General features: G+C 47.8%; 2 protein-coding genes across 2 annotated transcripts; both read left to right on the forward strand.

The window, feature by feature from the left end:
- Positions 1-6,142: 6,142 nt before the first annotated feature.
- Positions 6,143-13,043, forward strand: LOC147977189 (aspartokinase 1, chloroplastic-like). The gene is made up of 10 exons (XM_087519189.1): positions 6,143-9,718; positions 9,810-9,892; positions 9,983-10,023; positions 10,610-10,764; positions 11,217-11,312; positions 11,432-11,548; positions 11,658-11,762; positions 11,849-11,950; positions 12,035-12,151; positions 12,610-13,043. Exons 1-10 carry the CDS (start codon positions 8,840-8,842, stop codon positions 12,949-12,951), a joined length of 2,037 nt encoding a protein of 678 aa, XP_087375315.1. The 5' UTR covers positions 6,143-8,839; the 3' UTR covers positions 12,952-13,043.
- Positions 13,044-16,023: 2,980 nt separating this feature from the next.
- Positions 16,024-18,459, forward strand: LOC147977190 (uncharacterized). Its single transcript, XM_087521093.1, has 3 exons — positions 16,024-16,083; positions 16,971-17,042; positions 17,578-18,459. The coding sequence occupies exons 1-3, from the start codon at positions 16,024-16,026 to the stop codon at positions 18,394-18,396; spliced, it is 951 nt and encodes a 316-aa protein (XP_087377219.1). The 3' UTR covers positions 18,397-18,459.
- The last annotated feature ends 8,017 nt before the right edge of the window (positions 18,460-26,476 follow it).

Here is a 26,476-nt window from a genome sequence, read left to right on the forward strand (position 1 = left end):
CAATTGTGGAGCACACCCTGGTCGGCACAGTGGCTCACGCATGGACTGCGTAGTTGCACATTCTCATCCGATAGTATCTCATGCACGGCTGTAGGGTTGCACACTCTCGTTGTTATAGTAGCTCAGGCACGACCACATGAGTTGCACATGCGCGGCGGATAGTCGCATAATCATGGTTGCGGGACTTGCACATGCGCGATGTCATGGTCACACACAGCCACCGAGTTACACGCTCTCATTGGCATAGTTGGCCGGGGCCACATACGAAGTTGCACATCCACTGTTAGGCAGTTGGCCAAGACAACAAACAGCGAAAACTGCACATCTGCGGGTTGAGGGAAAGTTGCACATCAACTTCTATACAGTTGGCCAGGGCAACAGTCAAAGTTTCACATCTCACTAGTAGCGTACAGTCCAGAGTGGAGGTGTCATCAATGAAAACATCATGTCCACGAGTACGAGGAAAAGTTGCACATATTGACTTTTAGTTAGTTGCACATCGACTACTAAGTAGTTGCACCAAACGGGAAGTAAATTGCACACATCAAAGTTCGTCAAAACATGCTCATGCTGGATCTAGTTTCGAAGACCACATCGCCAGGATTCCAACGGTGAAAGCGGATCTTAGTTTCGATGTTTGGTTCAAACATTGTGACATTTTTTAGAAAAATGAAACTTGAAATAAATGCTTTCACACCTGTTCGAATCACTGAAAATTGTATGTCTACGCGTAGGGGGAAAGTTGCACATCCACTATGAGGTAGTTGCACATCAACTACTATCCAGTTGCACAAAACGGGGAGTAAATTGCGCATAAAAAAGTTTGTCGAAATATATCCATGTCGGATCTAGTTTTGAAGAGCACGTCGTGAGGATTCCAACGGTGAAAACGGATCTTAATTCCGATGCCTGGTTCAAAAGTTCTGACTTAATAAAAATTTAGAAATCTGAATTAAATATGTTCACACTTGTTTCGTGGGACTTCCAGCACAGAGTGAAGCATCGTACGAATGATTGGCTGGTAATTTCCTTTCTTACCCTTTTCTCCTAAATAAAATAACAAGGGACAAAAACTTGCCTATAATGGTAGGCCACTCCGGAGCGCTAGGAAGCAGCCGGCCACTCCCTAAACGCGTCCACCCGCAAAAAATCGTATTACTATTAAAAGGCGATACTAGTTGATTTGTGTGCGAGTGGTACTGTTATCAAGTGAGGTTGGTGACAAAAGGATTAGCTAAAATCCAGTTAAGAACTACCGGGAACATAATCAAAGTAGAAATTGCGACCTTAGAGCATCTACGACTACAAATTGCCTAATTGCTTACCAAAACACCTGCAAACGCATCCGGGCACGCCCGCTTGCAGTGCGCGGACGGTTGCCATGCATTTCCCCTGGTCCACAACCAGAAACCCTAAATTTGCTAACTTCATTTCAAAGAAACACATGCAAACTACATTGATCATAAGAGATGGTATAAAACTTAGCAATTCTGACGTCGGACATCCACATAGTTCATAAAAAAGGATCGAAACACTGCCAATTCTAGCCAATTAATCATAAAAACATAATTTAAACATACGAGGGTGGCCGGAGTTCACCACTCCCTCGCTGGTCGCTTCCCTTGGGGTCTCGGTGGCTCTCCCAGGTGAACGCATCCGCGCCGGGCGGCTGGTCGTTGTCCGTCGTACTGCCCTTGTCTCATCGGAGCCAGAGCCAGAGGGCAAGCTCAGAAAGCCCGTGAAGCACCGGGTGGCGTTGTTCTGCTCTGTCGCGAGCCAGGTGGCTCTCTCCGCGACCACCTCCATCGACCGCAGCACCTTCGCCGATTCCTCAAGTGCGCAATGGAGAGCCACCGTATTCTTGCGACGTTAGCGGCGGGCATCCGTCTCCGCCGAGATGTAGGACCGATGGATTGCGAGGCGGAGCACTGTGTTATCGTCCTCGGTGGGTGGCAGCGGATCTGGACGATCTGCTGCCGCCGCCATCCTCGCCATGTGGTAGGTGTGGCCCACTGTCTTCGGCTGCAGCTCACATGTCGGCGTGTTGAGGGGTGCGGGCACCAGCACCCAGTGTCTCCTAGCAGGGGCCGATGCCGCCGAAGCAGGCCGGGTGCTGCTGCGTGCACTCGCGCTGCCGACTCACCGTCGATGGCAGAGAGTGGGAATGGTGGCGTCCGGCAGCAACAGAGGAAGTGCTGATGACCGTCGACGACGAGCTCCCACCCCAATCCATCCGAGAGCGCCGAAGCACAATGTAGAGTGCGAGCTCCTCCTCGTCCGGGTCAGACGCGCTGGATGAGTCGCCAGCGGCGAGCCGCCCAGTCGATCTTGTCATAGACGAAGCCAGCAATGGCTGAGGAAATCAGACATTGGAGGAATGGAAGCAGACGGAAGGGAGCAGAGAGAGCAAGAGTAGTGAGCTCGCATTGTGGGGGTTTGGACTGATCTTGAACTGCTTACTGACCAGCCTCGTGCCGAGTTTGGACTGTCTGCACATGCGCTACTAGGCGCAGCTCTCCTAGCTTCGTTCATTGGGAGACCGAGCGTTCTTGTTCTTAGGGCCCCTCGGTTGCCTTTTGCCACTGACGTGACAGTCGCGACAACCATGCTTTGGTCTTCTTTCGACACACAAGCATCCGTTTTCGTCTTCATGTCTATAATTTTGATGCGAGTTTCAGAATTACGCATCACTACCGGAACAACCCACGATGCCGACGGCTTATCTGTGCCGACGACGGCCGTCGTCATACCTGGAGATATCCCGATGGCTTGGATAGGTCGACGGCCTGGTCTTGGCTGTCGACATAGCTCAGGATAGGCCGGCGGGGGCCGTCGGCATTGTTTAGGCCGTCGGGGGTAGAGCCCTGTTCCGGTAGTGCATCGCGTCAGTAGCATCGGCACGAGTTTGGGAATCACTTTCCGTGTAGCTTTTGCGGCCGCCTACGGGCCTCTTCTTAAGTCAACCAACACAAAGATTGCTTCTTCCTGGTCGAGCATACGCATCTCTCGCTGCATCCGCTCTAGCAAAGATAGCACTTACGTCTATAGCATCGATGTAAGCTTTGGAATCATCTCCCGCATCCATACCATCGATAGTTTCCGAACTATCATCATGATGGCAAACGTTTTCTTCCACAAGCTCAAAAATTTCTTTAGTCAACGCTTGTGAGTATGGATCCTCCTCGTCCATCAGTTTACACATCAACATCATGTGTCCATCATCGCCTTTCTTGGCCATGCGAACCCCATGCTTCGGTGCTTCCTCACAGTCAGCCTTGAAGTGACCGAGGAGGCCACAGTTATGACATTGAATCTCACTTTCCTGATGTCAAACCTTATCCTCGGTGGTGCGGCCTCATCGTTTGAGTCAACAAAGTTTTTCTCGCCGAATGTTGCTCCCCCTTCTTCTTTCTGCTGCTCGTGGATCCGCCCTGCTTTTTTTCGACAGGATGATCCATTACGCCCTTGTCAGCATGACATGCTCATCGTTTCTCCCATCCCCGAGACTGCACTTCATACACTCATCATGAGCCTTCTACCGTACGTTGGAGAGAGTCGCGAGATTGACGCACTGCTTGATCGCCGTGGCATTTTCAGGTATCAGGGAGGGGATGCGCGCAAGAACCGAAGGACAACTGAAGCCTCCGTTAGGTTTTCTCCAAGCACGCGAATCCAATTGACGATAGTTACTACCCATGGAGCGAACGCATCCATGGACTCATCATCGCCCATGACCAAAGTCTCATAGTTTCTTAGGAGAGTTTGGAGATTAGCTTGCTTGATGCAGGTGTGTCCCTCAAACATGAGCTTCAACGTATGCCACACGTCCTTCGCCGTTTCTTTGGCGATCAGGTGTTGGAGGACATCCATCGACATCACCAAATAAATCGCCGATGCCACCTGCCAATCCTTTCGGTGCTCAGCTCCCTCCTTGAACGTGTCGCCTCCGCGTCCCATAGCCCGTTGGCGTGGAGACCAGGCTCCATGAGGGTCCTCCGGACCCCGAAGTTCTCACGATCAAACCACGGGTACGATGAACCGGACACGACGAGTACTTTAGCCACATCGAACGCTTCCATGATTTCCTTGCCTCCTTCCTTCGACATGGTCCTTCAAGATCTTTTTGAAAATGTCCACAAAGAAACCAAAACTCTGATATCAATTGTTGGTCCAGTCCACGCCGTTGAGTACTTTCCGGTGACACGCAACGATCGACTACGAACGACGATGGAGTGAAGCTGACTCGTGATCGATTCACCCGCGGTGCAAAGCTAGCCTCAACTAGCTAATCGATCCTTCCTTGCACGTAAGGGCGTCTCCAGCCGTTGGCCCCCCAGGACGCATAAAAATCGCCCCCTGGGGGCGAGCCGGCGATGCACTTGGCGCTGGGGGCGGTTTTGCGCCCAGTCGTCGCCCCCAGCTCGCCCCCAGGCGCCGAAATTGGCCCACTTTGCAGCCCAATTTCGGCGAATAAACGGCCCATATGGGCGAGAATAGGCCCATATTCGGCGTGGTTTCGCCGTGTCTCGGCGTTTAATTATCAACACAATTATTTCTTATCACATATTTCATCACAGAAAAATCAAATACTTCAACAAAATACTACAACAACAAATAGTTCAATACAAATTATATTGTTCAACAAATAAAAACTCGTATTTCATCACGAGGCGTCCCCCTTGAGCCTCCATAGGTGCTCAATCAGATCTTTCTGCAGTTGATGATGCACCTGTGGGTCTCGGATCTCCTGACGCATACTGAGATAGGCAGTCCAAGTTGCCGGTAGCTGGTGATCAACTTCGGCTAGAGGACCCTGCCTATAGTATGGTTCAGTGTCAAACACTGGGTCTTCTTGCTCGCTCTCGATGATCATGTTGTGCAAGATGACACAGCAAGTCATGATCTGCCACATTTGATCTTTCGACCAGGTCTGAGCGGGGTACCGAACAACAGCGAATTGAGATTGGAGCACACCAAATGCCCGCTCGACATCCTTCCTGCAAGCCTCCTGAAACTTCGCAAACCAGGCGTTCTTGCCTCCTACCACAGGGTTTGAGACCGTCTTCACAAATGTCGACCATCTCGGATAGATGCCGTCAGCTAGATAGTACCCCTTGTTGTGTTGGTGCCCATTGTTCTCGAAGTTCACCGGAGGAGAATGGCCCTCAACGAGCTTGGCAAAAACAGGAGAGCACTGCAGCACGTTGATGTCATTGTGAGTTCCTGGCATACCAAAGAAGGAGTGCCAAATCCAGAGGTCCTGTGTGGCTACCGCCTCAAGCACCACACTGCAACCGTCTTTGGCGCCTTTGTACATCCCCTGCCAACCAAATGGGCAGTTCTTCCATTTCCAATGCATGCAGTCGATGCTTCCAAGCATCCTAGGAAATCCTTTTGCTGCATTCTGGGCTAGGATCCGAGCAGTGTCTTCCGCATTGGGTGTTCTCAAGTATTGTGGCCCAAACACTGCCACCGCTGCCCGACAGAACTTGTAGAAACACTCTATGCTGGTGGACTCGGCCATGCGCCCATAGTAATCGAGTGAATCACTGGGAGCTCCATATGCAGGCATCCTCATCGCTGTCGTGCACTTCTGGATGGAGGTGAATCCAAGAGCGCCAGTGCAATCCATCTTGCACTTGAAGTAGTTGTCGAACTCCCGGATGGAATTCACAATCCTGAGGAAGAGCTTTCGGCTCATCCGATAACGGCGCCGAAATGTTCTCTCGCCATGAAGTGGAGCATCGGCGAAGTAGTCGGAGTAGAGCATGCAGTAGCCTTGCAGACGATGCCGGTTCTTTGCTTTCACCCGCCCCGGCGCCGAGCCACCTCGCCGCGGCTTTTCACTGCTCGCCAGCAGCTGGGCGAGGGTGGCGAGCACCATCAGATGCTCTTCTTCCTGGACGTCGGCCGCGGCTTCCTCCTCCAGCAGCGCGGCGAGCTCTTCCTCCTCATCCGAGTCCATGGCCGAGATGGGCAAAACGCCGAACACCTTGCGCTCAGTGGCCGTGAACCCGCCGTTAAACCTCGCCTCCGCGGCCGGAAACAGCGACCGGGAAACGCCGAGCTGTTGCGGGAGGGGCTACCGCGGCGAAGCGCTGCTATTTTCCGGCGGGGAATGGCTATCTAGCGGAGTCGGGCGGCGGCCGTCGCCGGGATACAGCTAGTGGTGGCTGAGGGCGCGGGGGTGCGACGCGAGTCGGGGAAGAAAACCTTGACTTTTCCCCTGTCGGTGTGGGCCAGGCGTGCTTTTCCCTAGCGCCGGAGCCCCCAACGGCTCCCCAGCGCGCCGGGTTCGGCCTGTGACCGCCGGGCGGAAAAAAGGTCCGAACCGGCGATTTTCGTCGTCCTGGGGGCGCGACTAGGCCGTTTTTTCGGCGCCGGCGCCGAAAAAGTGGCCTGGGGGGCCTGTTGGGGGCGCGGCTGGAGATGCCCTAAGCAACCTATCTTTGCTGAGTGTTTGACAGAAAACTACCACTTTAGGGGTTACCGTCCCACAGAACTACCACTTTTTAAAAACTGACCAAAAACTACCAAAATTTCCTAATTTTGTGACTAAAAACTACCACTTTTGGAAAATGATCGGTTTAGATGATTTAAACACGTTTATGAAATGCGGGACCCACCTGTCAGGGCTGACGTGGTGGCAAAGTCAAATCGGTTTATTTTGAACGTTGTCTTGACTATTATTACAAGTTGGGCCTGCATGTCAGCACCAATCTTCTTCTTCCTCCTCCCCTCTCTATCTATTTGGCATTTCAACAAACTCCTCACGAGCACCACCACGGCACCGCCAGTGATGAGGTCTCCGCGCTGCTGAGAACACTGAAGAGTTGGACCTGCTGGCCACGGCTGACAAGGGGTGCTTCGGCGCCGACGCAAGCATTGGGAAGGAGGAGCGTCGCGGCCGGGAACCAACAGCAGCCGAGTCTCTTGGAACAGCGGCGCCGGCGGCCAGCGGCTTCCTCGCCGGAAGGGCGGGTGCGCTGGATCCCGCGGCGTTGATGGCCTCCTCGCCGGGAGATGGAGGGGCGGGTGCTCGCCGGATCCTGCGGTGCCGGCAGTGTCCTCGCTGGGAGATGGAGGAGCTGGTGCTCGCCAGATCCCACGGCGCCGGCGGCTACCTCGCTAGGAGATGGAAGGCAGGTGCTGTGGGATCTCGCAGCGCCAGCGGCCGGCGGCTGCCTCGCTGGCCAGATCGAGTGAGGTAGGGAGGAGCGGTGCGGGGTCGGGAGCAGAGTTGCGGGATGGAGCAGAGGTGCAGTGCGGTCAGGAGTAGAACTGATATTGGAGATTTAGAAAAAACATAAGCATATTTTTTAGACTGACATGCGGGCCCCACCTGTAATAGCGGTCAAAATAAACGGAGTTGACTTTACCGTCACGTCAGCTCTAATGGGCGAGTCCTGCATGTCATAAACATGTTGAAATAGTCTAAACCGGTCATTTTTTGGAAGTGGTAGTTTTAATCACAAAATTAGAAAATTTCGATAGTTTTCGGTCAATTTTAAAAAAATGGTAGTTCTGTAAGACGGTTACCCCTAAAGTGATAGGTTTTTGTCAAACACTCATCAGATCGATTCAGCACTTGTTTCTATGCACGAACACTCAATTGTTTGGATAGCCACATGAACTTGTCGTTCCTATTTTTTACTTTATTGCTTCACGTCACGGTTTACAGGGGCTGGTTACATGTACTTCCTTTGTCTTAAAATTCTTGTTTCAGAAACAGATATATCTAACACTAAGACGTGATTAAATACATCTATAGTTAAATAAATGTAAGACAAGAATCTTGATACAGAGGGAGCATATATATTAGCAGCTAGCCTAGCTAGTACTAATCTATACTAATGGGACGGCTGGGCAATTCGTTTACGTCGTGACGGAAGGAAAGATCGCTTTGGGGGCTGCTGGGTGGCAGTTTCTTATGATAATGGAGAGGGAGCGTAGAGGAAGGGGAAATTCGCTGCCCTCCCCTCACGTGCATTGTCAGGAAGGGGTAGGGCGAAAGTCAAAAGAGACACGTGTCATTGGCGCCAGCTGCCACAGTGGTGAACGCCGGCTCACTGTGGATGCTGCTGCTTTTTAATTAGTGATTGATTAACAATGGAGAACAATAAACTAGGACGGTGGTAATACAGTACTACATTCAGGGTTTACAAGTCCTGTTTGAAAGCAGCGGTCAGCACAATGTTAGAAATTAATTAGTTTTCTATTTAGTCTAATTACGCTAAATTAGATTGGAATGGCTAGAAATCAGTCAGCTGAATTTTTGGTTTGAGTTCAGTCGATTTTTGCACCATTGGATGGAAAATCAATGGCCCATAGTTTTCTTCAACTTCTGGACACATCTCCTTTCTTCATTTATTGAGAAATCGATTGACGCTGAATTCACATAGGCTGACTAAAATTAGATACGTAGAGTCAACCATTAGTCGAACATTTTATTAGTGATGATTGACTGATCGTTTTTGCAAGTGACTTCATGGTTGACTCTACGTATTCTTTTATTTATATTATAAGGCTGCGATGGATGGCCGGAAGTTGCCCTCCCCTCACGTGCATTGTTGTCAGAACTGCGTGCTGCTGCCGCGTGCTTTGCGCGTGCTCGCCTGCGGCCTCGATGAAGCATCTGTTGACTAGCTATGGTATGTCTTCCTTTAGTTAATGCGTTGTGTACGAAAATGTTCGGACAGAAATTCCGATTCGGTGGCCCCATTCGGCAATCGGGAGAAGCTTTCGGGCATGGGAAAGAAGTTAGTCCGGAAACAAACTGTGGCATAAAACTCAGCTCAAGCCGCGGGCAATCCATTCCCCAATACAGCTCAACTGTAACATGTTAACCCAGCTAGAAGAAATCCAGCTCGTGGAGCTCCTCGAGCTCAGGGTTGCGGGCAATCCGTTCCCCCACAGTTTCATCCACGAAGTAGATCCGTACTCCGCTGTCCCCGATGATCTCGTCCGCAGCCGCTCGCATGACCCAGGGAGCGGCCAAGGCGACGGCAAAGCAATGGTGTGGTATTTCTGCTGCCTCGCCAAGCGAAAGCGCGTGGTACAAACCGGCAGCGCCGGCGCCGGCGCCGGTGCCGGTGAGACGTGCTGGCACACGGAGACCGGCAAAAAGGACCTTCCTGGCCCAGACACGAACAAACCCGTTACGGCGTACCGGCGGACGCTCTCTTACGTCTGCAAGATGAAGGATCCGCGTGGCGCTGCGGCTGCGAAGCAATTCAGACTCAAGAGACTAGGCTGGTGTATGGTCGAGCTTTGGCTGCAGAAGCAGGACGACGACGCCGACCAGCAGCAGCTTGTGCTGTGCAAGCTCTACCGGTCTGCTCGTAGCGCCGAGCCGGAAGCATGCACGGAAGCCAGCAGCAGCGTGCCTGCTGTCGGTGGCGGCGACGTCCCATTCGCGCCACCGCCGGCTTGCATCCCTCCGACGAAATGCGAGCCGATAGAGATCTCCATGAAGCCAGATGAGCGCATTGGCTCCTCCTCCAACCGATTCAGGAGTGGGCTGGTCATCATGAAGAAGAAGAAGTCGTCGGCGACCGAGCCAGCCGTTATCATGAATCTGGGTGGGTCCTCGATAAGGTCGGCCGAGCGGATGAAGGAGATGGCCAAGCTCATCCTCAGCTTCCCCACCGGTGCCGGCGGCGGGGATCCGGTAGTTGTTCTATCGGCCATCGGGAACACCAATACCAACCTTCTCATGGTAAGATTTGCTGTGTCGTCAACTGTATTTATTCTGCTAGCTTGATTAATCCATCGCATGCTAATTAATTTTGTACATGCGAACTGTCTAGGCGGCAGCGAAGGCGCTTAGGTGTGGCGCTGGCAAGGTTAGGCAAATCGACGAGCTGGCCGTCACAAAGCAGCTGCATCTCAGGTGTGATTTTCTTTTCTTGCTTGCATTTCCTCGGCTAAAATTAAGTGTTTAGAGTGAACATGTTCCGATGCTTCGTTTTACTTTGGTCAGAACGACTGAAGAGCTTGGATTGGACAGCTCAATTGTTTCAGGTACTGCCGTGTTTCCAGCTTTCCCTAAATAATGCTTCTTCTCCAAAAATAGGTGCTCAACTGTTCATATCTGGATGATAGGGCCAACCTGCCTTTAATTAATGCGTGTTCACTTCACGTGGGTATTCCTACTAGTTCGGAATACTGTTGACTAACCAAGTATAATGCTGGCCCCAGGTCATTTTCACGCAAAAAAGAAACAAAAATGCTAGACCTACGTAATTTTAGTACGTAAAGCTACGTTCTGAGCTTCCTCAACCAACCATCACCCCCTGATTTTCATGGGGTGGGCCTGGGCCTTCTTAACTTCCAACCAAAACAGGCCAGGTTATCCTCTTCATAAGTTAGGTAATAATGTCTACGTAGGTGTAGCAAAGCTCAAAAAAAGACTAGTCACTGTCATCCACAAGAGCAACGAATTTGACCTCCATTTCTAGCGATGCATCGTTTATTGATGTTCCTGTGTTGTAGTTTGTATACATTTTTGCGTTGTTGGGAGCTGATTAAATCATCAATTCTCCATTGAAAATAACATTTTCTAGCTGGCACTAACATTATTTTTTTCTCACTTCTAAACCATAAACAGGCTCATTCGATGAACTGGGACGTGTTCTCTGTGCCGTTAGCATGATGGATATGCTGACTGCTAAGACCCGAGATTTTCTTGCTTCCTTTGGTGAACGCATTTGTACAACAATATTTGCTGCATTGTTAAATGAACTTGGGAAAGAGGCAGGCCAGGTAATACTTCTAGCACAAATGCTATACATATCAACTGTTTCCCTGAAGCATTGTTTTAGTCTTTGTTTTTATCTAGATTATAGCCGACAAAACTTCATGCTTTGAGATTTGCATATTTTATATGTCCACGTACGCTATGTATCACTGTATTTTCCGGGATGAACTAATTCATATTTACCTGCACAAATCCATTTGTATCTTTTGTTGCATGAATATTGGTTAACGCCTAAGCCATAACCAATTATAGACCTCATTTACCTTTGTTTTAGATATTTTGATACTTCGAAGTTGACTTCAGTAAGGTGTGAAATAAGATATGGTAGTAGCAAAAGGAATGCTATTAGATTATGTATACATTCATTCGATTTTACTTTTTTTCTTTATGGAGTAGTAGATACATTTTGTATCCAAACCAAGTAACTGAGATCGTAAACATGAACTCAAAATTTCAGGAATGGGAATTACATGATGTCAATATTTATGGTATGGGTGGTAGTGATTTGACCGCCACAACCATTGGCAGAGATTTGGGATCAAGAGAAATATTGGTATGTTCTCTAATTTTGTATATACACTCTTTCAGTGCCTAACCTTAGAAGCTAATGCTCCCTAATTTTATTCCAATATGTTCGATGCGTGTATAACCGACTTCTCTGAATTGAAATAGGTCTGGGAGGACATCGACGGTGTGATGACATGTGATCCCAGTGTTTGTCCAAATGCAATCCCACATCCTTACTTGACTTTTAACGAGGCATTTGAACTTGGTTTTTTCTGTGCACAGGTATGTTCTCCAACCGTTTCTAACTAATTTCAAAAAAATTATGGATCAGGTGTTTGCTAAGCAGTGAACATTAGATACTTCTGTGCTGATTTAGCATTTTGCGTCCCAGTCAATGCAACTAGCTATGGAAGGTGGAATATCAGTTAAAGTAAAGAACTCATACAAACCTCAAGCACCTGGTACTGTGATTACTAAAACCAGAGATATGAGCAAGGTTTGTTGTATGAACATATATTCCTCTGTTATGATTAATTCTTCTTTGTCTACAAATTAGCCCTTGACTGTTCAATTATTTTTCAGAGCGTAGTAACCAGCATTGTGTTGAAATCAAATATTACCCTACTGGACATAAGGAATGCAAGGATGCTCAAGCAGTCCAACTTTATAGAAACAGTATTAACGGTATTATATAAACAGACTTGCGTTTCTTATGCCTATTTTTTTAGTTACATAACTGATGGTTGTCTAATTACTTTATGTGTGCAGTGCTTCTCAACCTTCAAAAACTTGGGCATACTCGTTGATTATTTCTTTGCAAATGAAGTCAAGATATCATTGACAATAGCTCCATCAAAACTCTCAAGTCGTGAATTGGTCCAGTTGGTAAATTTTCGAATTATACTCCCTCCATTCCCTTATACAAGGCCACTATGAAAAATACAATTTGCATCTATACAAGGCCACTAACAGTAATCGAGGCAAAATTTTATGATGTTTTCTCATACTAGCAACTTATTTAATACTTGCATGCATGTGGTCATAATGACACTATGCTACTTCCTTCTCTTTCCTTCCTTGCATGCATGCGGGCGTATTAATGATCCCGAATAATGAGAAGAAAAATTGGCTTGCAAAGCAATCATTAAATTTTATCTTGGTACCTGTAATTTGAGTTTGTGGCCTTGTATAAGGGAATGGAGGGAGTATTCCATTTCGCTATTTTGTTATATGCCAACATGTCAGCGAACAAATACCGGGTTTTCTTTTGTCTATCATTTTACTATAACTCTTGTAATAAAAAATGTGCTCTAATCCATTATTTTGTTCTACTTATTTTGCAGGAACTTGGTACTGTAGTTGAAGAGCTTAAACAAATTGCAGATGTTGATGTACTGCAAGACAGATCAGTCATCTCTCTGATAGGGAATGCACAGATGTGGCCACTCGTGTTTGGAAAGGTGAAAACCATAAATACGCTTAGCAACCGAAATTTTGGGTGGTCTACTAAAAACAAGTTAAACTTGATTGGTCCCGACACTAAAAGCATGTACCGCCGTGATGGGCAAATCCGGCAACTCAAACGCCATCCGGATACCTCAATTATCGTATCTCAAACCCATACAAACGCATGCAACTACATCGATGCACACACATCGTCCGACTACTCCATCATTACTAACTAAACATGCCATTGGACTACCAAAATTTGGCATGTTTGCTATGACGGAGATCATCCATGGCTACCCTTGCCCTTCCCGGTGCCCTTGTTGTCCTTCTTGCGGAAGTACCGGTCGAAGACGCAGGAGGGATCGAGCCGGATCTGCTCGCCACACGAGCTATCCTCACCATCGCTGTCATCCTCCTCCTTCGGTGACAGTCCGGCCATGGCACAGACCGCCCGATTCTGCTCTCGGGCGAGGCCGCGCGTGTTCCTCCGCTACCGTTTCTTCACAATGAGGGCGTGGATGGCTTCCTCCTCTGCGGCCGCCCGCCCCGCCACATCAGCCGCCTCCGCCGCCGCCATTTGCTCCGCGATACGGGCCCCGGCGGCTCTTATCCTTTCCTTCCCATGGCGGGCTGCCCGTTCCCGGTGGAACTCGTAGTCTGCCTGACCGGTGATGGGGAAGGAGAGATTTTTCGGCTGCCGGGATCGCAATGATCTAACCACAGATGACTCGAGCGCCCGTTGAGCCGACTCTATGGAGTCGCGCCAGATAGATCCGTCCGGGCCAGGCGCTGTCCTCCCGGGTACGATGGGGTGCAATGTGGACCGCCATTCCCTCCTCCAACCCGCACGGGATGACACATTAGTCGATGAATCTAGACTGGTAGGAGTCAGATCCACTACCTGCCATGTCGGAGACGGTCGGATATCGCCGGAGGTGAGCTCGGGTGGCGGAGGGAGTGGAGGGGAGAGGATTGTGAAGTAGCTAGGGTTTGATCCGGCGAGCGAATGTGGACGAATATATGTGGGGTCAGGTGGTTGAGCGTGGGCTAGGTCCGACGTGGCGGGCGTGCCTGAGCACACCCGGACGCCCCCATATCCGCCCCATATTTGGGCTGGATATGAGGGGTGCCGGTCAGCCCGGACGTTTGGGGCACATTTAAGGCGTCCGTCTGAGTCAAAATTTTATGACCGGTCAGTGACCGGGCGGGCTGCCCGAGCGTTTGAGGATGGTTTGGGACGCCCAGCTGTAGATGCTCTAATGATTTTGCATTGTTGTTGTTAGGTAATCTTGAGTTAGATTCCATTTGTCTTGGCTAAATTAGATGGACGAGTCTACGTAGCGGCCGGCTGCTTGTTAGCCTGCGCGAGCGGCCGACCTTTTATAACCTGGAGTCTTATTAGCGCACTATTTACGGAATGTCCACGTTCGCTTTGTGTAGACATGCATGTGTAATTTTTGTCCGCTAGTGCATGTTTCTTTTGGTATTTAATGCATTCATATCGGTCACATCAGTTGAGAAAAACAGATCACACATGCATTTGTTTTGGTTTTTAAATTTTAAAAAAGCCATATCTTCCAAACTGCGTGTCGAAATTTAGATTCGTCTTCATCGTTGGATTCTTCACGGCGAGATCTTTAAAACTAGATCCCACATGGATATGTTTCGATGAAATTTTTTTGATGCCAACTTTAATGCTATATGGTGCAACTTCAGCACTGCATTGTGCAATTTTAGTATTACATAGTGCAACTTTTTTCATAACCAGTTTTTGGAGCTGCATGATCTAACTTCATATGAGGTGGCAACCTAGCAACCACGACAACTTGATGTGTTCCCCTGGCCAACTGCCTAGCAGATTCTATGCAACTACTTCTATTGCCCCTGCCAACTACTTCCAATGACCGTGTCCAACTGAAAACAACTATGTGTGCAACTAGAACTACTATAGATGCCAACAAAAAATGATGGCCGCGTGTGCAACTTTCCAATGACCGTGTCCAACTGAAAACAACTATGTGTGCAACTAGAACTACTATAGATGCCAACAAAAAATGATCGCCGCGTGTGCAACTTTCCAATGACCGTGTCCAACTGAAAACAACTATGTGTGCAACTAGAACTACTATAGATGCCAACAAAAAATGATCACCGTGCGTGCAACTTTCCAATGACCGTGTCCAACTGAAAACAACTATGTGTGCAACTAGAACTACTATAGATGCCAACCAAAAATGAACCCCGTGTGTGCAACTTTTCAATGATTGTGTCCAACTGAAACAACTATGTGTGCAACTAGAACTACTATAGATACCAATAAAAAATGATCACCGTGTGTGTAACTTCCGAATGACCGTATCTAACTGAGAACAATTATATACGTAATATCTAGAAGTACTATAGATGCCAATAAAAAATGATCGCTGTGTGTGCAACTTCTCAATGATCGTATCCAACTGAGAACAAATATTTGTGCAATTAAAACTATATAGATGCCAACAAAATTGATTATCGTGTGTGTAACTTCCCAATAATCGTGTCCAACCAAAAACAACTATGTGTGCAACTAAAACTACTATAGATACCAACAAAAATGATCACCGTGTGTGTAACTTCTCAATAATCATGTCCAACCAAAAATAACTATGTGTGCAACTAAAACTACTATAGATGCCAACAAAAATGATCACCATGTGTGTAACTTTCCAATAATCGTGTCCAACCAAAAACAACTATGTGTGCAACTAAAACTACTATAGATGCCAACAAAAATGATCGTTGTGTGTGCAACTTTTCAATGATCGTATCCAACTGGACAAATATATCTCGTTCGTCCTTCATGTAAAACTAAATCATAGATTGCTTGATATAAAGTGTCCTAGAACTTTGTGTGCTGCTACGCTATTCTACTCGAATATGACCAGAAGCTAGCGATCAATTAACAAACTATGGGCTATAAAGCTAGAAGTATCACATATGAGCATTTTTCCTAATTCCAAACCATGCGTGTGTATTTAGCTCCAGGATTACATCACCTACGGAGACGGGGATTACAGGGAGAATGAGAGACTGGAGGAGGTCGGAGTGCATACGGGCTTCCGCGATTTGGTCAGCGAAGAACTCCATTTCCTAGCCCCCGTCATCTTATATTGCTGCATCGAGGACGAGCTCCCTTCGCCTGCTTCCTTCTCCTCCGGCTGCTTCGGCTAGATCGAAGCTCGTGCTTCCTCCTCCCCCAGCCGCTGCAGCCACGCCCAGACCTCACGGCGACCCCTGCTCCCTTACCCCTGTGGTGCAAAAAGCTCGAGATGGCGTCCAATTTGACGAGCGCCAGGGGCGGCGGCGCAAGGATTGCCGGCGCCGTGAAGGCGTTTGGGCAGCGGAGCTCCACGTGAAGACGTGGGACGGGCGGATCCGGAGCGGAGCTCCTCAGATCCGTCCGGGATCACGCACGGCGGCGCAACTGTCCAGCAGAAAAGGGGTCCCCCTACAGCTCGAACCGCGCTGGGGCGGAGCTGTCATCACCGCCGCTGTCCGGAATCACCGTGGATGTGGTTGAGGCGGCTGGGATGGAGGCAGAGATTGGATTCGTGGAGGATGGGATTTAGGGAGAGCGGCGGCAGTGGAATGGTTTGGGGATGGGAAGAAGACGAGTGGGACATAGACGAACCCGACAAAAAAGCACCTGGCTCTCGTGGCCGCACGATCCACACCGAACGAGCGGTCGAGGCGCGGCCGCTCGGTTCAACGGAATAGCGCGCGTGCACTTTTAAGATTTTAGAAAATTAGATAACGTGACTTACATAGCGTGAGCTGTAATAATCCGGCTAGGATTAATATACTTGGCCATGGTATACGTGTTGGTTAGAGTTTTGAGTTTAAGTACTAGTACGTGTAGCCGTGTAGGCTTAGGAGTTTAGGCTGGGTCCGGTTTATGTTCAAGTCTTAGCACGTGTATAGGTTTAGGTTTTTATTGGGTTGGTGGTTGTCATGTGCATATATATATGTGTGCTCGTGCATGAGATTTGTACGACCGAGAAATGGGAGAAAATAAAGGTCACGATACGGACCTTGGCGATATGATTTTGTGTGCATGTGTTTATCGTGATTTGATGTGATCGATTATGTGAACGAAATTCTAATAATTGTCACATTATACATCGCCGGTATCTTCTAATGCTTATTGTTTGCTGGCAATGGCCGCTGAATGCAATCTTAATTAGTACTATTAATCTTGACTATTGCTGCGTGCCAGGCATCCAATGTTCTATGGAGCGCCGATGTTAAGGTCCAAATGATGTCGCAAGCGCTGTCCGTGGACGACGAGGTACAGCCCTCTTCCACAAAAATGAACATGATTGTTTTCACGGTGCTTTTAGAACAACCACGTGTAAGCCCATGCCGAAATGCCATGAAAATTTGTCTCACATGCCACCAATACAAAGGTAGGAAGGTTTGTAGATTGTAGATGTTTACTCACTTTCTTTTTGTCTTTAGAGTGAATAAAATTTATATGTTGTCATACGTCTAACTAAAATCATGTTCCCTTCTCACTTTAAATCTTTAATACACGAAACATTTATTCATTAGTTCTCATATATTGATTAATTTCATCATCGTTTGCATGAATGCATTAAAAATCAGACAAAAATATGGGTTCGTGAATAATGCATTTACTACAAGTCTTGGAAGTATACACTAATGTAATACTTCCATTGTCTGGGTTTATTAGCTTCATCGTATTTTTTATCATATTTGACTAACAAAATATTTAATAATTAAAACAAACTGAGCAATGTATAACTGAATTTCGGTGATTTGATTACGCAAAGAAAATGACATTTCTAATTATTCATGTGCAGGTGATGAAGGTTTCCTATGTGGTGGGCGACGATGAGGCAGAAGATTGCGTGCGAACCCTGCATTCAGCATTCTTCGAGGGAGAAGAGAATGAGCACCCAGTGCACACATCCAGCTCCGGCGTCAAGAGGAAGGCGGATGAGCGTGAGCACCCGGAGTCCCCACCGGGCGTTCGTCAGGAAAGGGAGGACACTGACAGCACTGGTGATGTGGAGGAAACGGAGCGCGCGGCACTCCAAGCTGGCAAAAGTCCTATCCCCGTCAGAGACGACAGTGTTGGGGATCCGAAGGAGTACTTTGAGAGCATACTTAACGACAACATTGTGCCCATCAGAGACGACCATCTGGTGCCCCCCATTGAAGTCGTCGACGACGGCTTCGAAATAACAGCTGACGACTTCAACAGGGGCATATCTGAAGTTCAGCCCCAGCAGCAGCAGCAGCAGGTAATCTCTGAGGTTGAGGGTGGCAATGGAGTTCCTGGTGTTCTGGAAGACGTGGCCGAGTGCAGCCATCACGGCTGTCCGATGGAGGATGCTCTGGAGGATGCCATGCGCTGGAATCCCACCGACCACGGCTACCAGACGTTGTTCGGAATGGACGACAGATATCCAGCTCCAGCCACCGGGTACCAAGCCGATGCATTTGGCACGTGCGACAGCCCGAGGATCGACGAGGTCAATAACGGCGGATCTGCTCCCGGAGTACTTGAAGTTGCAGACTACTCCATCGACACCCCTATGATGGTTGTCGGCGTCGACAACGACAACCACGGGATTCAAGAGGACGTGAATATTGAAGTGTTACTTGGCGACATTTAATGTCTACTCAGGTATATGCATAACCGAAGCAAAATTGGCCTGGCGTCTATCTTAGCTAGTGCCTGAGCTTGCATGCTTGACTAGAGTTTGGGCGTGCCTTCGCCCGGCTCCTCATATATAGGAACGTAATGAGAAGGGGGATTGTTTTATATTTACATTCAATCTAAACATGGTCTTAGGTTCTGGTGTTAGTGATAGGTATGGCAGTTTTGCTGGCACGAAGCAGAAGTAGATGTAGATATTATTTCATCTACATTGCAGTGCCAAGCTACTCACTCTATATATGTGCTGTAAATCAAATTGAAGAGACTACTGTACATATGATGTCGTAAGAAAGCAATATTATATCAATTTGTTCATTATCAACTAGTACCTCAAACTTGACTACCTGATGCACCGGATGATCGGATGCGAAGAACAAGGATGCTCCCGCGTTGGCTGTCGGGTGGCTGCACCAAAAGTACTCTCGTACGCTGTTTTTTTTTTCTTTTTTTTTCTACAACAGGAGGATGACCCTCGGTCTCTGCATCTGGGCGATGCATGCAGCCACTATTAATTATTCACAAAGACCATACAAAGTAATACATCAACAAGTCTGAAGCCACCATCTCGACAACATCTGTCGCTATTCCTATGCACTTGACGTATGGGTGCCGAAAATCCGAGCCGAATACCAAACAGACTTTGCACCAAAGACTAACATCTAAAGCAGAGACCCCAACAAAGCCACAATGCCGTGTCTGGGGCACATACCGGTCCGGCGCACTCACAGAGGCGCCCGTCACCGTCTTCTACCTATCCATCTTCAGGAACTGACGCATCGACCTTGTCAGGCCTGTTGTCGACGCCATCACGACACCAGACATCGCCATCCTCCTGCGTGAGTCCGTCCACCCGCATCGGACACCGAGACTCCACTGCGCCACACTACCGAGATCCGCCGTCATCGATGCGGAGGATGAAACCCCGCTCCACCACTAGGCCCTTCCAGTCAGCACCTGCTCCTAAACAATGCCCACAAGAGGCAGAGTGGCATCGAAGATGCGTCATCGTCAGATCTAGGGTTTCCCCCAGAGCGTCCCGAGCGTGGTGCCGCGACCTGCAACAATTATGCCTCAAGAAGGGAACAACGTCACAGACGCCGCCATCGCCCGCCAGGACCGTAGTCGGCGCGACTTTCACCAGAAGTCGCGTCCCCTCGATCTCGTCGCTGACGGGCGCCGTACGGAACCTCGTCGTGAAGACGAAACCCGTCATCGGCACGCTGGCAGGGAGCCTCCAGCCGCCCCTCACCGGTCCCTCCTCGCGCCATTGGCCGGCCAAGGCCACACCAAGACGGATCTGGGCGGGGTCTGCACCAGATCCGCAACCATCATTGCCACCAACCTGCATGCCTAACAGCCCACCTCGGTGAATGGAGCGCCGCCACCGCCACCATCCATCTCCAGGTCGACCATCCTGCCGGCAATGGAGCCTCGATCGCCACCACATAGTAGGGGCCGCCGCCCTAACTACCGCCTCTGTCATCCCCGCGTGAAACGCCCCTCCACTTCATGGGAGATCCACAGTGACCACCCGCCCAGGAGCCTTTGGCGCTGATACGTCCATTTTGCACCATGCTCTTATATCGATATTTATTGCATTATGGGCTATTATTGCACATTATGTCACAATACTTATGCCTATTTTCTCTTATTTTACAAGGTTTACATGAAGAGGGAGAATGTCGGCAGCTGGAATTCTTGGCTAGAAAAGGAGCAAATATTAGAGACATATTCTGCACAACTCCAAATGTCCTGAAACTCCAGGGGAGTCAGTTTCAGAATATATAAAAAATATTGGGCGAAGAATCAACCAGAGGGGGCCCACACCCTGGCCACGAGGGTGGGGGGCGCGCCCTACCCCCTGGGCGCGCCCCCTGTCTCGTGGCCCCCCTGGCAGGCCTCCGGTGCCCATCTTCTGCTATATGGAGTCTTTCATCCGAGAAAAAAATCATAAGCAAGCTTTCGGGACGAAACTCCGCCGCCATGAGGCGGAACCTTGGCGGAACCAATCTAGGGCTCCAGCGGAGCTGTTCTGCCGGGGAAACATCCCTCCGGGAGGGGGAAATCATCACCATCATCATCATCATCGATCCTCTCATCGGGAGGGGGTCAATCTCCATCAACATCTTCACCAGCACCATCTCCTCTCAAAGCCTAGTTCATCTCTTGTATCCAATCTTTGTCCCAAAACCTCATATTGGTACCTGTGGGTTGCTAGTAGTGTTGATTACTCCTTGTAGTTGATGCTAGTTGGTTTATTTGGTGGAAGATCATATGTTCAGATCCTTTATGCATATTAATACCCCTCTGATTATGAACATGAATATGATTTGTGAGTAGTTACGTTTGTTCCTGAGGACATGGGAGAAGTCTTGCTATAAGTAGTCATGTGAATTTGGTATTCGTTCGATATTTTGATGAGATGTATATATGTTGTCTTTCCTCTAGTGGTGTTATGTGAACGTCGAATACATGACACTTCACCATTGTTTGGGCCTAGAGGAAGGCATTGGGAAGTAATAAGTAGATAATCGGTTGCTAGAGTGACAGAAGCTTAAACACTAGTTTATGCGTTGCTTCGTAAGGGGCTGATTTGGATCCACATGTTTCATGCTATGGTTAGGTTTACCTTAATACTTCTTTTCTAGTTGCGGATGCTTGCAATAGGGGTTAATCATAAGTGGGATGCTTGTCCAAGGAAGGGCAGTACCCAAGCACCGGTCCACCCACATATCAAATTATCAAAGTACTGAACGCAATCATATGAACGTGATGAAAACTAGCTTGACGATAATTCTCATGTGTCCTCGGGAGCGCTTTCCTTCATATAAGAGTTTTTCCAGACTTGTCCTTTGCTACAAAAAGGATTGGGCCACCTTGATGTACCTTATTTACTTTTGTTACTTGTTACCCGTTACAAATTACCTTATCACAAAAATATCTGTTATCGATAATTTCAGTGCTTGCAGAGAATACCTTACTAAAAACCGCTTGTCATTTCCTTCTGATCCTCGTTGGGTTCGACACTCTTACTTATCGAAAGGACTACGGTAGATCCCCTATACTTGTGGGTCATCAAGACTCTTTTCTGGCGCCGTTGCCGGGGAGTGAAGCGCCTTCGGTAGGTGGAATTTGGTAAGGAAAAATTTATATAGTGTGCTAAAATTTACTGTCACTTGTTACTATGGAACATAATGCTTTGAGGGGCTTGTTCGGGGTATCTTCACCCCGACCAGTAGAGCAAAGAGTTGCTCCTCAACCTACTGAACCTACTGAAAATGTTTACTTTGAAATTCCTTCGGGTATGATAGAGAAACTGCTAGCTAATCCTTTTACAGGAGATGGAACATTGCATCCCGATTTGCACCTAATCTATGTGGATGAAGTTTGTGGATTATTTAAGCTTGCAGGTATGCCCGAGGATGTTATCAAGAAGAAGGTCTGTAGGATCGGAAGTATGTCTAGAGGGGGGGTGATTAGACTACTTGACCAAATAAAAACTTAACCTTTTCCCAATTTTAGTTCTTGGCAGATTTTAGCAACTTTAGGACAAGTCAAGCAATCATCACACAATTCAAGCAAGCATGCAAAGAGTATATAGGAAGTGGAAAGTAAAGCATGCAACTTGCAAGAATGTAAAGGGAAGGGTTTGGAGAATTCAAACGCTATTGGAGACACGGATGTCTTTCCCGTGGTTCGGATAGGTGGTGCTATCCTACATCCACGTTGATGGAGACTTCAACCCACGAAGGGTAACGGTTGCGCGAGTCCACGGAGGGCTCCACCCACAAAGGGTCCACGAAGAAGCAACCTTGTCTATCCCACCATGGCCATCGCCCACGAAGGACTTGCCTCACTAGCGGTAGATCTTCACGAAGTAGGCGATCTCCTTGCCCTTACAAACTCCTTGGTTCAACTTCACAATCTTGTCGGAGGCTCCCAAGTGACACCTAGCCAATCTAGGAGACACCACTCTCCAAGAAGTAACAAATGGTGTGTTGATGATGAACTCCTTGCTCTTGTGCTTCAAATGATAGTCTCCCCAACACTCAACTCTCTCTCACAGGATTTGGATTTGGTGGAAAGAAGATTTGAGTGGAAAGAAACTTGGGGAAGGCTAGAGATCAAGATTCATATGGTAGGAATGAAATATCTTGGCCTCAACACAAGGGTAGGTGGTTCTCTCTCAGAACATATGAGTTGGAAGTGTAGATATGTTCTGATGGCTCTCTCCACGAATGAAGAGCAGGTGGAGGGGTATATATAGCCTTCACACAAAATCCAACTGTTACACACAATTTACCAATCTCGGTGGGACCGAATCAACAAACTCGGTAGGACCGAAATAGTAAACCTAGTGACCGTTAGAGATTTTCGGTGGGACTGACATGCAACTCGGTAGGACCGATATGGTTAGGGTTAGTGCATAACGTAATCTCGGTGAGATCGATTACACAAACTCGGTGAGACCGGTTTTGGTAATTAGCTAACTAGAGAGTTGGTCAGGCAAACTCGGTGGGACCGATTTGCTCTTTCGGTGGGACCGAAAAGTTACAAAAGGGAAACAGAGAGTTTACATTGCAATCTCGGTGGGACCGATCCGCTCTTTCGGTGAGACCGAAAAGTTACGAAAAGGAAACAGAGAAATTGCAATCCCATCTCGGTGAGACCAAGATCCCTATCGGTAGAACCGATTTGCTAGGGTTTGGCAGTGGCTTATGACAAGTGAAACTCGGTGGCGCCGGATAGAAAGAATCGGTAGGACCGAGTTTGGCTTAGGGTTTTAGGTCATTTGTGGATATGGGAAAGTAGCTGAGGATTTTGGAGCATATCATTAAGCACATGAAGCAAAAGGCTCATTAAGCAACACCTCATCCCTCCTTGATAGTATTGGCTTTTCCTATGGACTCAATGTGATCTTGGATTACTAAAATGTAAAATGAAGAGTCTTGAGCTTTTGAGCTTGAGCGAATCTTTTGTCCTTAGCATTTTGAGGGTTCCACTTTCACCATCCATGCCATGCCAATCATTGAGCTTTCCTGAAATAATTGTCTTGGAATAGCATTAGCTCAGTGAGCTATATGTTGTTATGAATTACCAAAACCACCTAGGGATAGTTGCACTTTCAATCTCCCCCTTTTTGGTAATTGATGACAACATATAGATCAAAGCTTCAACAAATGATAATAAGAATGAATTATATCGTCGCTTTGAGAAGTATGTGATAAGTAAGAGCTCCCCCTAAATTTGTGCATATTTAAAATTTACTTTGGACTGCAAATGCACAAAGAGTTAGAATTATGGGTTACTCTTCCATGTCACATACATCTTGGTGGAGCGCTCAAAATGATAAGAATGAAATACATGCACTCATCACCAAGGAAAAGTGAATAATCACATAAGATAGATAAGATATATCAAGCATGCATAAGTGTAGCTTATGATCAAACACATGATCATCAATGTCTCACAAGCATATCAAAGTATCTCGACTAAAAGCAAACAATGTTTGAAAAACCACCAAATAAAGCAAGAGAGAATAAAAGCAACACACTCTCTCTCGAAGCCTATGATCTATACATTTTTCTCCCCCTTTGGCAACAAGTTGCCAAAAAGTTCCTAGAAAATGCATAGTGCTAGATCGACACTCAGGCTTGATCTTCTGGTGGTGGTGGAGTCTGGATCACTCCAAGGACGAAGGCTTCTGTAGACGTGGTTGGAGCTAGAGCTGAAGTAGATGCTGGAGCTGGTTGGGCTGGTGTTGTGGCTGGAGCTGAGGTGGTGGCTCTTGTGTCAGGAACTGGCACTGCACTGGACCTCTGAGCTCGTGGCACTCTGGCAAATGCATCAGTGGTAGTCTTCCCTTTCCTCTCGTGCATGTCATCTTGAAGTTGCTCCACTGCAGACTGAATCTCTGTCACTTTGACATCCAAGTCATGGAACTTTTGTTCTACGATCCTCTCTAAGCTCTCCTGATTCTGAGTGAGGGTGGCCAGTCCTTTCTCTATCCTCAGGGTGGATGCAATCAAGTAACTAAGCTGCTCTTGCTTGGTTTTCAAGAAATATTCAGATGCCTCCTCTTGAGTTGGCATCTTTGCAGCTTCCTCCTTCCTTGCCTTCTCCTTCTGTGCTTGTGCATGGGCTGAAGATGGTTCATCCTTGTTCATCACAACTTCATTATCTTCAAAATCTGGATGAATAGGCAAATGTTCCTTGTCCAAGAGGTATATGCCTGTGCCCATCTTGGAGTTAATCAACTCCTGGATCTGAGGGGCATATCCACAGCTCCTCTTCTGGTCTGCTACAGTCCTCTTGATTGTTTCTACCATGAGGCTCATGACTTTGAATTTCTGTGGCACATCAAAGATATGAAGCAAGTTGATTGCATGGCCTCTGATCATCTTGTGATCACCTGACTTGGGCAACAAGGTGTGCCTCAGTATCCAATTGATGGTTGGCAATCCTGACAGAAGATAATGTACTGATCCAAACTTGAAGGTGTCAAGTGCCTTGTTTGGGATCTCTTTGTACATATTTGACATAGAGTTGTGGTCCATCTTCTTCTTGGCATAAATATCTAGGTCATCCTCATGCTCCTCTGGGTCATTGATGAGCTGTGCCCACTCAGCAACTGTTGATTGGTACCTCGTACCTTTAGACATCCATACAATTCTGCCATCTGGATAAAAATGTGCTGTGGAGTAGAACTGCATGATCAGCTCTTCATTCCACTTTGTGAGCTTCTGCCCAACAAAGTCAGCTACTCCACATGCCTTGAAGCTGTCTTGCACTCCAGGATAGTGCTCTTCATTGTCCTTGATGTATTCCCAGTCGACCCATCTCATATCACACACAATGGGCTTCTTGTCCAATAAGACTGTCTCATAGAAGTCCTGCTGTTCTTTAGTGTGGAACCTGTAGTCAACAGCAGTCCTCCTCCTGGTAGCATATGGATCCTCTGCTCTCCACTTTCTCAGCCCAGAGTCTCTTCTGATCTTCATATCCTCAGCCACGGGATGAGCATCATTGTGGTCTGGGATCTTGGGCTTCAACTTTCTGAGAACTTGGCCTTCCTCTTCTTCTGCAGTGTCAGGCACTGGGGCCTTGTTCTTTTCAGCAGCTGGGATGCTCCTTGTATTCCTCTTTGGAGCTGTCTTGGCCTTTGATGCAGCCTTGGGTGCTTCCTTGGGCTTAGATGCAGTAGCCCCTGATTTGATAGCATCACCCATTAGCTTGGGTGCCTTAGTGCTGGTGCAGCAACCTCTTCTTCTTCTTCCTCATCAGAATCTTTCCTCATAGTAGGCTTGCCAACAACTCTGGCAGTGGTAGTTCTAGCTCTCTTCTTTTTCTTGTCCTGGCCAATTTCTTCCTCTTCAGATTCCATAGTGAATTTTATAGTTTCCTCAGGAACAGCCTTCCTAGGCTTGGAGGTAGGAACTCTCCTAGAAAGTGCCTTTTTGTGCATTCCTGGCTTGATGGCTGCAGCTGAGCCATACTCCTTCTTGAGCACAACTCTCTTGGAAGTTGCTTCCTCTTCTGCTACATAGTCCTCATCCTCTGATTCTGAGGTTCTCTTCTTCCTTTGTCGTGTGGCAGCTTTTGGCAGGTTGCTAGGGGTGCTCCTGCTGCCTTCATCTGAAGAACTGGAGGGACTAGTGCCCTCACTCATCTGCACTGGCTGTTCTGACATGTTCTGGCTATCACTCTGATCTGACATGATGAACAAGCTGACTGCTGACCCTGTGAATAGTTTATAGATGAGGTAGAGTGGATGAGCATCACAAAATGCAGAGATTTTTGCAAAAGAATGATTCAAAATCTTAGTTTTAGTTTCCCACAGAAATCATTTCGGATCTACCGATTTTTAAACTCGGTGATACCGAAGCAGTTTTTGGAACCTAAACTGGTGAACTCGGTCAGACCGAGTCACAGTTCGGTGGCACCAAGACTGCTAGGGTTTCACAAAGTTCCAAAATCGGTCACACCGATTAGCAATACTCGGTCAGACCGAGTCTCACTTGTGCAATGGCATGAGC

This window comes from Triticum urartu, chromosome 4A (genome assembly GCF_056163025.1).
Source record: "Triticum urartu cultivar PI428250 chromosome 4A, HENAU_Tu73, whole genome shotgun sequence".
Classification (NCBI taxonomy): Eukaryota; Viridiplantae; Streptophyta; class Magnoliopsida; order Poales; family Poaceae; genus Triticum; species Triticum urartu.